Consider the following 11,527-nt stretch of genomic DNA (forward strand, 5'->3'; position numbering starts at 1 on the left):
CAAATCAGATTTTGAAGTTTGGTAGAATAAGAATGCTACCACCTTTCTTATTTGCTTTGCTTGATTTTCAATTCAAAAATCAAACCCAGAAGATCCGCTAGATTCTGGATGAAATCTGTCGGATCTTGCTTTCCAAACTGTCAGATTTTCAAAGGGGATTTTGTTATCTTCCTGATCATGATGTATTCCATTTTAAAAATAATGTCCCTTTCTTATTCTTATTTGTTATATTTATTATTATTGTTCACCACCTTTTTTGTGTTCCTCTCTTCATTCTTTTCTCTCATTCTTTTCTTCTTCTTCTTCTTTGGTTCTTGCAATTAGAGAAATTCTCATTCAAATTCAAATTATGGGTTTGTCTGCAGAATCACAGTTTCATGTTTTGGCTGTTGATGATAGTCTCATTGACAGAATGTTGATTGAAAGACTTCTCAAAACTTCATCATTTCATGGTAATAATTCTTTTTGTTTTAGTTAATTTATTTTGCTCAATAAATATATAATATAGGAAGAGTTTCAGGTGTACCGGAAACACTGGTGTTCCAGTTGTTTTAACCGTTGATCTGAATTATAAAAAAATATATAATATATATTAATTAAAATCAACGGTTAAAACAACTGGAACACCGGTATTCTCTGGTACACTTGAAATTTTTCCTATAATATAAACGAAAAACAAAAACTACTAAAAATAAAAAATAGAAAATGAAAATGCAAACCAGACAGTTTGATGAAATTAATGTCTAATTTTTTTTTTTTGTTACGATATGAAATTATAGTTACTGCAGTGGACTCAGGAAGTAAGGCTTTAAAATTTCTTGGATTGGTTGAAGAAGAGCAGAGAAATGAAGAGCCTTCCTTTGTTGCTCAAAAAACTCATAATCAGGTTTAATTCTTTTGATTTTATTTTATTTTTTTTAAATTTTTTTGGAGTGAAATTTTTGTTGATCAATGATCTAATTGCATTGACTTATTTTTGCAGGATGTAGATGTGAACCTGATCATAACAGATTATTGTATGCCAGAAATGACAGGCTATGATCTTCTTAGAAAGATCAAGGTAAGTTCATGGGGGGCAAAATTTCTAGGACTAAATTTTATTTCGAATTTGGTTATTTCAGAAATAAATGTGATATTGAATTTTCAAATAACACTATTTATAATTTTATATCATTAATATTATCCAAGCTATCACATAACAAATTTCAAACCTTTTTTTTTTTTGACATCTTTATCAGCATTATTTATCTAAGAAAGCTCATCCATTTGGCAGGAATCAAAATCTCTTAAAGATATACCAGTTGTGATTATGTCCTCAGAGAATGTTCCATCAAGGATCAATAGGTAAGGGAAATTACATCCAATTACCCAATTCCATTTAGTTTTTCTTGATTAATTTCAATCATCTAATCAGATTAATGCTTTTAAAAATTAGTTTGCTTTTTCTAGGCAAAAATGAGAAATAAAATAAGAATAAATTTTTTTTTTTAAGGGATATAAAAAATTGAAAAGTAAATCCTCAAGTTTGTTATTGTTAAAAATTACAAATTGGAGGTCATAAATTAATTGAAATTCAAATCTGACAAGGCCTAGTTTTTTTTTTTTTTTTTCTATTATTATTTTCCTTTGGGATCAGATGCTTAGAAGAAGGAGCTGAAGAATTCTTTCTGAAACCAGTTCAACAATCTGATGTAAATAAGCTGAGGCCCCATTTATTGAAATCAAAGGTTAAGGAAGTGGGAGAGGAAGACCAACTCATCAACCTCAATAGAAAGGACATAAATGAAATTTTAGCCTAAGTTAGTCACTAGAATCATACCAACAAATATGAAAGAAATATAGGAGGAGGTCCTTTTGATGTACATTGACATGAGAAAAATGATTTTCATTCAATTTTGTCTGACAAAGTAATTCTTTTGGCTAATATTTCTTTTAATTTTTCTCTTATATTTCATAGTCAGTGAGATTTGTACCTTCTTTTTTATTATTTTCTGAACTTGGAATTTTAACTCAAACATATAAGAGAGATACATAAATTGCTGGAGTAATTCAACAGCAATATTATATAAACAATTAGAAATTTAGAAATTCTTTAGTTTTCTTATTCACTTGAACTGTGCTACACTTCTAAGTTTAAGAGGCTAATTCCTTAAGAGTAATTAAACGCAAATTCTAAAGAATTTACTGAGACTAAAGTTTCAAGCAGTATGGAGTAAAATAAAACAAATTATATTTATATTTAAAATAATTATAAGGAATTATGCGGCAACCTAATCATTATCATGCGACACTGAATAGATTCTTCATTTTTCTTTGAGTTGAAGTTTGTATAGTTGACAGAACATCTTTTCAACCACACCAAGAAGCCAGGTGTTCCGTTTGGAAAATTTCCCATCAGTTTTCATCTATAATCAATACAACAATATTATTCATACGCTAAATACTCTTAATCTCTGTATCTTATGGTTATTATTAATTAATTATATATTTAGTAAGATTACTTTTTAATTAACAAAACAAAAAGAACATATATTGGTTTGTTAAGAAAACATTAGTGTAAAAATAATGTGTTATGAAGGATGCATGCATTGCAGAATTGTGATCAATATGCATGCCTGCTATTCAGTGCACAATTCCAACTCAAACACTGAATAATCCAATTTCAAGGCAAAAGTGCCTGTCTTAAGGAGCACCAACGATGACAGTAAAATTCCATTACATATATCAACTTCTGTACAAATAACCTTTTTAGTTTATGCTCTTCTCCGAAATCCCCGGTAAATGTTAAGTTAATTTTCATTCAACAAGACTCATCTATCGCTTCAAAATTTGCGGAAAAACAATTTTATACAAACCTTTTAGGGTTTCTGGATTAGTATATACAAATCTAAGTTTGAGTAGATAACTACTTTCAGCAAAATCATGTAATGAACGGTGTCCTCGTGCCCCGCTATCATCTACAGATTTGGGAGCATCTTGACTAGGAAATCTTCTACATTTATCAGCATCCTGGTGTAACATGAAAATATTGAAGCACGACTAACAACAACAGTAATAAAGTTAAGAGGAGAGAAATAAATCATAAGGGAACATGTTTCAATAAAAGAAGTCAGTAAATGTTAAGTTTGGTTATTTAGTATGTAATATACTTCCAAGTTTTTATAGAGGTTCACCTGTAAATACTCCACCATTTGTTCTTCAATGGTACCACGCATTGCCAAGGTTTCCACATGAATAGGACGAGAAGCACCCATGCGATGGGCACGGCTAATTACTTGCTCCTCCATACTGGAAGTTTTTAGCCAATAAAACACATTAGAAGATGATTAAATAGGTTAAAGGAATCAAATTGATTCAAAGGAGGATATGATAAATTTGGGAAAACAAGATACATTATCATAAATTATTCAAGAACAAAGTTCCAGTTTAAATATTGAACCTCAATTGCCAATTTTCATTCTAGAGGACTGATACCTTACAAAGTTATGCATACCAAAACCACAAAAAGTACAGAAAACTTTATATGGATTACAACTGAGGAAAATGATTTTTTGAAATTGTAATCACTATTAATTTACCCAAATGCAATTTACCCATCAGCTGCAAAAGCAACAAAACCATAATATTTAATCCTGAGCCTGGAATGGGTTTATGTATTAACCTTCTGTCCCAAATTGGCTCCATCAAAAATACATGCGTAACGAAACTCAGGTCAAGCCCCAATGCAGCGCTTCCATCCATCACAAGTGCCATACAACTTGAATCATGCTGGAATGTGGCTAATGACTTCTTCTGGAAAAGGGAAAATTAAACCAAATGAAGGTCAGAAATTATAAAAATAAATAAATAAATAATTTAATTACTCTGAAGGCAGTCAATTACAATTCCAACATTTTACCTTGCTGCTTGAATGCATTGGGCTATACATTCCAGCATATTTGATACCAGCAATGGTCAACTGACAAAGATGAAGAAATCTTAAAAATTTGATTATCTTAGAAGAGACAAGAAGGTTGCAAAACAATGAAGGGGGAAAAAAGGAAAGATCCACTGAAAAAAGTAGCACAGAAAAGGCACCTGCTGTTCAATGACATGTATATGCTCCAGAAACTGGGAAAATATCAAAACTTTGTCAGGTTTCATATTGGTCATAGTGCTTCTTATAGAACATTCCTGGAATAATGATCCACCATCTCTCATATGCATAGGGAAGCTATTCTCAGTATCAAGCTCATGATTGCTCTTGGCTTTGCAGAAACCCATCTCTTCATTGATTTCTTGCAAAGCTTTTAACCTCTGGACAAGATAGGAGACTTTACTACTAGAAGTTGATTGCCAATCAGGATCCCAATCATCCTGTGCATTCAACATTGCATGTTTAGGGTTGTTTGCAAAAATTCAAAATAAATTTTAAAGAAATGCAAATTATAGTCAACTGAATTATTAAAATCCCAACCTGCTTATACGAAGGCTGCAACTCAATAAGATCTTTGGGCACAGGCCACTTTGGGTTAGGATTTTCTGGTCGGGCCAATGAATCAGGACTCTCCATTTCGTATGGTTTACCACATCCAGGGTATGTACACTTCATATTGTCTAAAGAAACACAATCAAGGCACAATAGATGGCGACAAGGTGTAATGAGAGGAAGGCGGCACCACTCCTTGCATCTTCACATTTTATATATAATAGGAAAATTAATAAGCAGTTATGATCTGGTTTTTTTGTTTCATATTTAAGGGAGACCTAAAGGAAATTAAACCAACAAAAGAGAACAAGATCCAAATATTACCTGACACAATTACCACCAAATAGGAGACTATATCTTATGGAGCTATACTCCGCCGAAGTAGGATCAAGACCACTTTGTGCTAAAATATCCATTGTTTCCTGAATATCTTCTCCAGCATGTGTAACTTTAATATGCCCAGCAACACAGCAAGACAGCCTCACATTCTTTATGGTTGCACTTCGAAATTTCCATTGTTTTGGATTCAGTAGACTCTCAACATGTGAAGGGTCATTCCAATCAGCCATCAATATATTACGCCGAACAGTGAGTACCAATTCATTGTAACTTCTAGCATGTTCCTCACTGAAATCCACATAAACAACTTTCTTAATGCATGGCGGAATGTTTTGCAAGTCTACCTTTCTTGCACTAATCATGCACTTCTGAATTAAATGCAACAGGCGCGACCTTCCTTCCTCCATCTCTGCCTCAAATGGCCTAAGGATGCCAGCTTCCCACGACTTCTGATTCAGTCCATAAGCTTCTTCATGAAGGAACCTTAGCAGAGGTTGTAGATGTGGGAGTTGGCTGTTAGGGGTGTTAGGTGTTGGAGTACCTGTTAGTATCCAACGATTTGAAGCCATCATTGAAATAGCCATTTGCAACTTGTTTGTTAAGTTCAGGCTTGAGCCAAGAGTGTGACCTTCGTCTAAAATTATCCTAAACCAATGTACTTGCATCAAAACACTCCTCTTACGTGGGTTCCACTCTGCACTTAAACGGCTAAAGGTAGTTATAACAACATCATAATCCCAAGCTAAACAGTGTGCAGATGGCTTCCGCTGATCAACGCAAACATACACCCGCAATTGACCAGGAGTTACATGCTTCTCTATTTGTGTTTTCCAATGATCAACCAGATTTGCTGGAACAACTATGAGGGTTGCTCTTGACAAGTATAGCCTCACAAAATCTAATGGCTCACGCAGAGCCATGCCAAGTGCTTTCACATCAAAAGTCAAATTGCTAAGATTTTGTGGGTAGTACCACTTGCATATACCTTTCTCTACTCTCTTTACAAGGCCAAATGCTTGAAATATTTTGTGGAATGCATTAAAATATCCATTAGACGTACTACAAGAGTTCAAAATGGGCCCCCGTATGCCATGTGTTTCCATTCCTGCAATCCGATCTGCTGAAAGTTTAACCAACCAAGTCAGAGCCTTCTTTGACTGAGAATTCAGCAATGTACAGTGCTCCTTAAGAACACTAATGAAAAAGGAAATATTTTGTTCCAAACCCCCAAGAGTTCCTTTCAAGTGAAATCCTGGCAAGTATGTTATCTTACAGCTATTCTGGAAATGTTGTTCTGGGACACTACAACTCTGATATGAAGGGTCAGTGTTCATACTACAAAACCATGCTGCACTAGAATTAGCCATAATATTATCTGCAAGCTTTCGCCATTTGTGACATGCATCGCACTGAATCCATGTATCATTGGACTCCAAACAATCAACTTTAGGATTCCCACGCAACTTGGAACTTTTCCCACGTCCATATGAAGCATTAACTAGTTTATTTGGTGGTACACATGATGCAATATCTGATGCATGATTTCTTTTATGTGATCTCATACCAACTCTTCTTTCCTTGAAAATCAAGTCTTCATCTTCAAAGGAGAGATTCAGTTTTTTCTTGACGCAACTGAGACTCCTAGTGCTTCGACTGGCAGGCACCGATTCTTCAAAGGATGCATCTACAGGCGATTTCATAGCTTCTGCAGAAATTACGTCATTTTGTGTAGTAATTTTCCCAGCAGGATTCATCAATCTGGCTCTTTTTGAGGAGTAGTCATGGTTCTCATTATTCTTACTAGTATCTTGGGCCACATCCCTCTTACCACTGATCTCATAATAACCACATTTCTGGTTACCATTATGTTGACACCAGATTACTTCTGCCCCGTCTGGTGGATCTGCCAGAGTACCTTGTGTCTTCACAATAAGAGAAAGTGTTGTTACAGTCTTACCCAAGCCAGGCTCATCACAAAACATCCCTCCGCGAAAATCTCTGATGGTGGGAGTTTCCTCAGAAATTATTTCCCCAGATACAGTATTCACGTGGAAACTAAAGCCATCTTCAGTTAAGAGAGCAATATATAAGGGATGTAGCAACTGTTCAAAATTTCGCTCACGATGCAACATCCACTCAACTGCAGTCTGCTGATGAGGAAAGAGATTTAACTTTGTACAAGGCATTACTGAAGCAGCCAAGGATCTGAGATGTCGACATGTTGCAGATACCCTAGTGAGGTCCATTGGACCAAGGCAAGCTAAAATTTTGGTTAAAATATCATCAGATATCTCCCAAATCCCAGATCCGAAAGCATTATCAATAGGTACTATCCTTGAATTGTTAGATTTCTGCTGTTTTCCAACACCAGGTACCATCTTAAATATTTCATGAAGTTCAAATAGTCTTTTCTTTGAAGAATCACTCGCACCACAATGGAGCTTGCAACCAAGTACATGACAGTCAGAAAGGTTCCAGATGTTGTCGCTTGTCCCAAAAGTCTTCATAAAATAGTCTGGATCAGAAAGTATCGAACTTCTCTTGTCCCAATCACAGCTGCATAACCCTTTCAGTGTGTTAGCAAGCTATCTCATGGTTATACATTCATATATAAATTCAAGAACTGCAAGCTACTATATTTTTTCGAAAGTATAGCTCCTGAGTGACTAGCTAACACACAATCAGTATGGCCATATGAGGAATGGTTTCAAGTTTGTTTGTATGGCCATATTAAGAAACATTGTGAAACTTCAAAATTTTATTATACCATGATATGATAATATTATGATCCCTCTGCACTCTGCAGTTGATCCAAGTCCAACAATATTGGAAAGTTGATGTGCGAGTTACATAATTTAGACATTAAATCAGATGATGCAATGCACAAACACGTCTGACTTATACATCTCAATAGAATAATAAAATCATGAAAACCCTAAAGATTAAAAAATTGAAGTACCAAAAACATGATATCCAAAGTTTTAAATTCAACAAAGATTGGAGACTATAGCTTGAAGAATAGTTTTAAATTGTTTGTTACCAAGTAGTTAGCAAGTTAATATGGCATTCTCAATTCCACAGATGCATGACAGTATGGCACCTTAAAATCATTCATTGTGGTTTTTAAACCTTAATACAAATGTGATAGATGTTGAAAAGCATCACATAGTGGGAAAACGTCATTGCTGTACTTAAGTCTTAACCGCATCAACCCTAATTATACGTCTGTAGTAGTAACAATGAAATACATAAAAAAAAAATAATATAATAACAGACTTATAAAACAACAACAATCACCAATCATACCATAGCTCCTTTTATTATAATTTCAGCTCTTAAGGCATCATGAGCAATATACTATTCAGCTAAAACAATTAAAAATAAAATAAAGACAACTGTCCTGCCTATATTAAATATTATACCAATTGAAGAATCCAGATGAATCAATATAGGCATATACATGATAATTTATACAGACCATAGTTGGCTTGAATTATCTCTACATAGATACACCAGATGTAGGTAGTTTCGTACCACTAAGCATATACCACATCATAAGAACTAAGAAGGAATCCATGCACACAAATTTAAGGCATAATGATGCCTTAAGCCTACAATATAAGAAGTACATCTTATTTCATAGTTAAAGCAAGAGACAATGACTACCAACCTAACTGAAATGACATACATAATGTTATGGCATCATAAGGATGTCTTACACCCAATTACCTATGAATTCCTCGGGAAAACTCGAAATCCCCTTATCCAATCCTCTTATTTAAACATTTATATGCACAAGAAAATAAATTCATCTGTACAGTTCAATACTAAAAAGTCAAGCCTTCAATAAAAAGAATAACAAATACAGTCAAAACAAGAAACAGCAATAGCCCATAAAGCCAGAGTGATAACTATTCAATGACAAAACTATATATTAACAGCCTTCTCCCATTGACAGCATCTAAGAATTTCTCTATAGCATTTCTCTTTTGGGAACACTACAACCTAGCTAGCTTAAGCATCAAAATCTAAAGAGGAAATCATCTAAGAAACCTCCCAATATCACACTACACATATCTCAAAAACAACTAAAAACACCTATAACATTGCATTCCGAAGCATAAAATAAATATCTCAAGGAGTGAAAACCGAACCTCAGGTGGCTAAAGAAAGCGCCGGCAACCGGCCCCGACCGTGGGAACTGCCAGCCACTCCAGAGCTCAATTGTAACGTAGACATCGATGAGTACCACCGCCCTCACCTCCTTCCCTTCACCGACCTCCACCCACACCACTCGAGCATCACTCGTGATGCAGTTGCGGCTCACCAGAGCGTGAAGCTGGTGAACCACGCTAATGCTCCCATTCACCATCCCAACCTTACTCATCCTCCTCCCTTTCGAAGAGGATCCGCCGCTACCACCACTGCTACTACTCTCTCCTCCTTCGCATTGTCCTGAATCCGAACCAGTCCCCAACGGACACAAAACGACGCCATTCCGGGACCGGAAACCGTCGCCGAAGATCTCGCATTGGTCGTTGAACAAAGAAGTGGAACTATATCCTTCAGATCGAATTGGAGGAGTGACTCTGAGAACGGCACAGAGGAAACCGCATAGCTTGTGGTTCGCGAAGGAATCGCCCGCGGACATTTTTGTTTTTTCTGTTTCCTCCTTCATAAGCTTCTAGAATCGAACGAGATTAAGGAACGGAATTCTAGGGTTTTGGTGATTCTTGAAAATTGAACATGACGAAGAAGAAGAAGAAGAAGAGAAAGCAATGGTGAATTTTGGTGATAGGTTAATAGCGAAAAGAATTCGATTTTAGAAGATAGAAAAAGAAAGAAAGAAAGAGTCTAATACTGCGAGAACGCCAACAGGTTAACGATGTGAAGAGAAAAAGACAAAAGAAAAAAAAAATACTTTATTTAAAATTAGAGTAAAATTTAAAATAATAGGTAATATTTTAATTTTATATTTGTGAAATTTCCTAATTAACTAAACTAAACTACACACTAACAGTAACAGGTGCGCGAAAAAAGGGAGATCATATCCTTTCTCTCAGCATTAAATTACCATAGAATCAAATCAAATTATACAAAAGTAAATAATTAACTAACCTTATGATGGTTATACTTCAGAATTCATTTGAAAAAAGGTATTTATTTTCATTTTCTATAATATAAAACGAATAATATAATAATACAATATTAAATAATTGTATAAAACGTTTTATAGAGAAATATATTATTTGTTTTTTCTATTAAATTATTATTAAATTCCGATAAGCCCTAATTCCCTGCCAAGTTAGGTTTTTTAAGGGTTTATTATTCATCCACGGATTTAACCAAAACCGTGAAAAGCAACACATTTTCGGTTATTCCGACGATATAGAACCACCGATTTGCGACTAGAAACTCCCAAGAGGCACGAGAAAAATGGCTAGAGACAGCGTTCTCACCCGAGTGGCAACCGGAGCCGCTGTGGGCGGTGCTATCGGCGGCGCAGTCGGTGAGGATTTTATTTCCTTGTTCCCTGATTTTCTTTCGTACCAAAACACAGTTTCTTTTGTTGTGTTAATTTTCTTTCTCTTCGTTAGGTTTTCGATTTACTAACGATGTGTGTATTTTGAAACTTTTGTTATGTATGCAGGTGCTGTTTATGGGACATACGATGCGATTAGGTATAAGGTATGTTGCGATTTTGCTGAGTCCTTGATTATAATTTTATGATTGAATTTGATTGTTGTGATTTCGGTGGTAGAAAGCTATTTTTGTTTCTAATGGAATATGGTTCCTATTTTTTTTCTTGTTTGAAGTTTAACCTTGTTGTAGATGTAAGGCAATTATTGTGAAGAACTAAATTACAATACCTGTTGTCTTTTATCAGAGGACTCATATTGGAGTAGAAATAAATTTCAGAGATTGTGTAATTAGGAATAGGAAGTCAAAGTTGTTTATGATGATGCTGACTTGCTAAGTAAAATAAAAGAAAGATCGCCGAAGGAGGGAATTTGATTGATTTTATCTCTTGGAATCTGGGGAGGATAGATGCACACTCTCTTATGACTGTTTCTAAATTTTTAACTCGTGATCACCGCAAGATAACAACCATACCTCACACTAAATCTCACTCTAGTTAGGTATAGTAGAATATGGATTAGCAACACTTCCTTTAACTTTTAGAGGATTAGGAAGTTGAAAATTGAGCTATATGAAACTTTTAGAAATAAAAGGGAAGCTGATCTAATGCACCATCCGATGGGGCTTTCCCTATTTCGGGGTTTAGGGATGTTCATTCTGAAACTAGAACTATTTACTACTAAGTGACAGGGTAACCACCACTCTTAGTGATGGGGATAAGCCGTCTTTTCTATAACTGCTACCAAACTTCTGTTGCCAATACAAGAAGCATTGCAAGTAAACAGTGGCACTAAACATGTTCACTAAATAATTAACAATGGTACCACTGCAACAAGGCTCACTGTCTAAAACCATATATAGATCAGAAACAAAATAATAATCTTTAATTTGCTTATGAGGGAAGATGTTATTTGTTATTCTCTTCATGGGCAAGGATGACCTTTTAATCATGTAGAGGAGAATCATTTACGACTTGCGCAGCTTGGTTATTTGAAGTGTCTGATTAAGTGGGCAGGTCTGAGTGTGAATTTCAATGCTTTGATCTGGGTTTTTTGAAATAAGATGATTCATTTAATCCGT

At 35.0% G+C, this 11,527-nt stretch overlaps 3 protein-coding genes across 5 annotated transcripts in view; 2 read left to right on the forward strand and 1 right to left on the reverse strand.

Moving 5' to 3' along the window:
* Window positions 14-1,982, forward strand: LOC107622916 (two-component response regulator ORR10). 2 transcript variants are annotated; one of them, XM_016324993.2, is made up of 6 exons: window positions 14-182; window positions 366-452; window positions 780-886; window positions 983-1,060; window positions 1,274-1,344; window positions 1,637-1,982. In XM_016324993.2, exons 2-6 carry the CDS (start codon window positions 413-415, stop codon window positions 1,797-1,799), a joined length of 459 nt encoding a protein of 152 aa, XP_016180479.1. In that variant the 5' UTR covers window positions 14-182; window positions 366-412; the 3' UTR covers window positions 1,800-1,982. The 2 variants fall into 2 exon arrangements, with proteins under 2 accessions (XP_016180479.1, XP_016180478.1); XM_016324992.2 differs by having other exon boundaries at window positions 14-452.
* LOC107622915 (F-box protein At3g54460) lies at window positions 2,653-9,679 on the reverse strand. 2 transcript variants are annotated; one of them, XM_016324991.2, is made up of 8 exons: window positions 8,962-9,678; window positions 4,793-7,363; window positions 4,457-4,670; window positions 4,078-4,356; window positions 3,899-3,958; window positions 3,662-3,792; window positions 3,174-3,288; window positions 2,653-3,009 (listed from the first exon to the last, which is right to left on the reverse strand). In XM_016324991.2, the coding sequence occupies exons 1-8, from the start codon at window positions 9,483-9,485 to the stop codon at window positions 2,815-2,817; spliced, it is 4,089 nt and encodes a 1,362-aa protein (XP_016180477.1). In that variant the 5' UTR covers window positions 9,486-9,678; the 3' UTR covers window positions 2,653-2,814. The 2 variants fall into 2 exon arrangements, with proteins under 2 accessions (XP_016180477.1, XP_020970038.1); XM_021114379.1 differs by lacking the exons at window positions 2,653-3,009; window positions 3,174-3,288 and having other exon boundaries at window positions 3,899-3,977; window positions 8,962-9,679.
* LOC107624261 overlaps window positions 10,089-11,527 on the forward strand; it is a 2,329-nt gene continuing 890 nt past the window's right edge. Inside the window, exons 1-2 of the mRNA XM_016326748.2 lie at window positions 10,089-10,316; window positions 10,458-10,495. Of these exons, the coding sequence (XP_016182234.1) occupies window positions 10,244-10,316; window positions 10,458-10,495 (111 nt within the window). The 5' untranslated portion in view covers window positions 10,089-10,243. The remainder of the gene's footprint in view (window positions 10,317-10,457; window positions 10,496-11,527) is intronic.

Source organism: Arachis ipaensis, chromosome B10, assembly GCF_000816755.2.
Source record: "Arachis ipaensis cultivar K30076 chromosome B10, Araip1.1, whole genome shotgun sequence".
Lineage (NCBI taxonomy): Eukaryota > Viridiplantae > Streptophyta > Magnoliopsida > Fabales > Fabaceae > Arachis > Arachis ipaensis.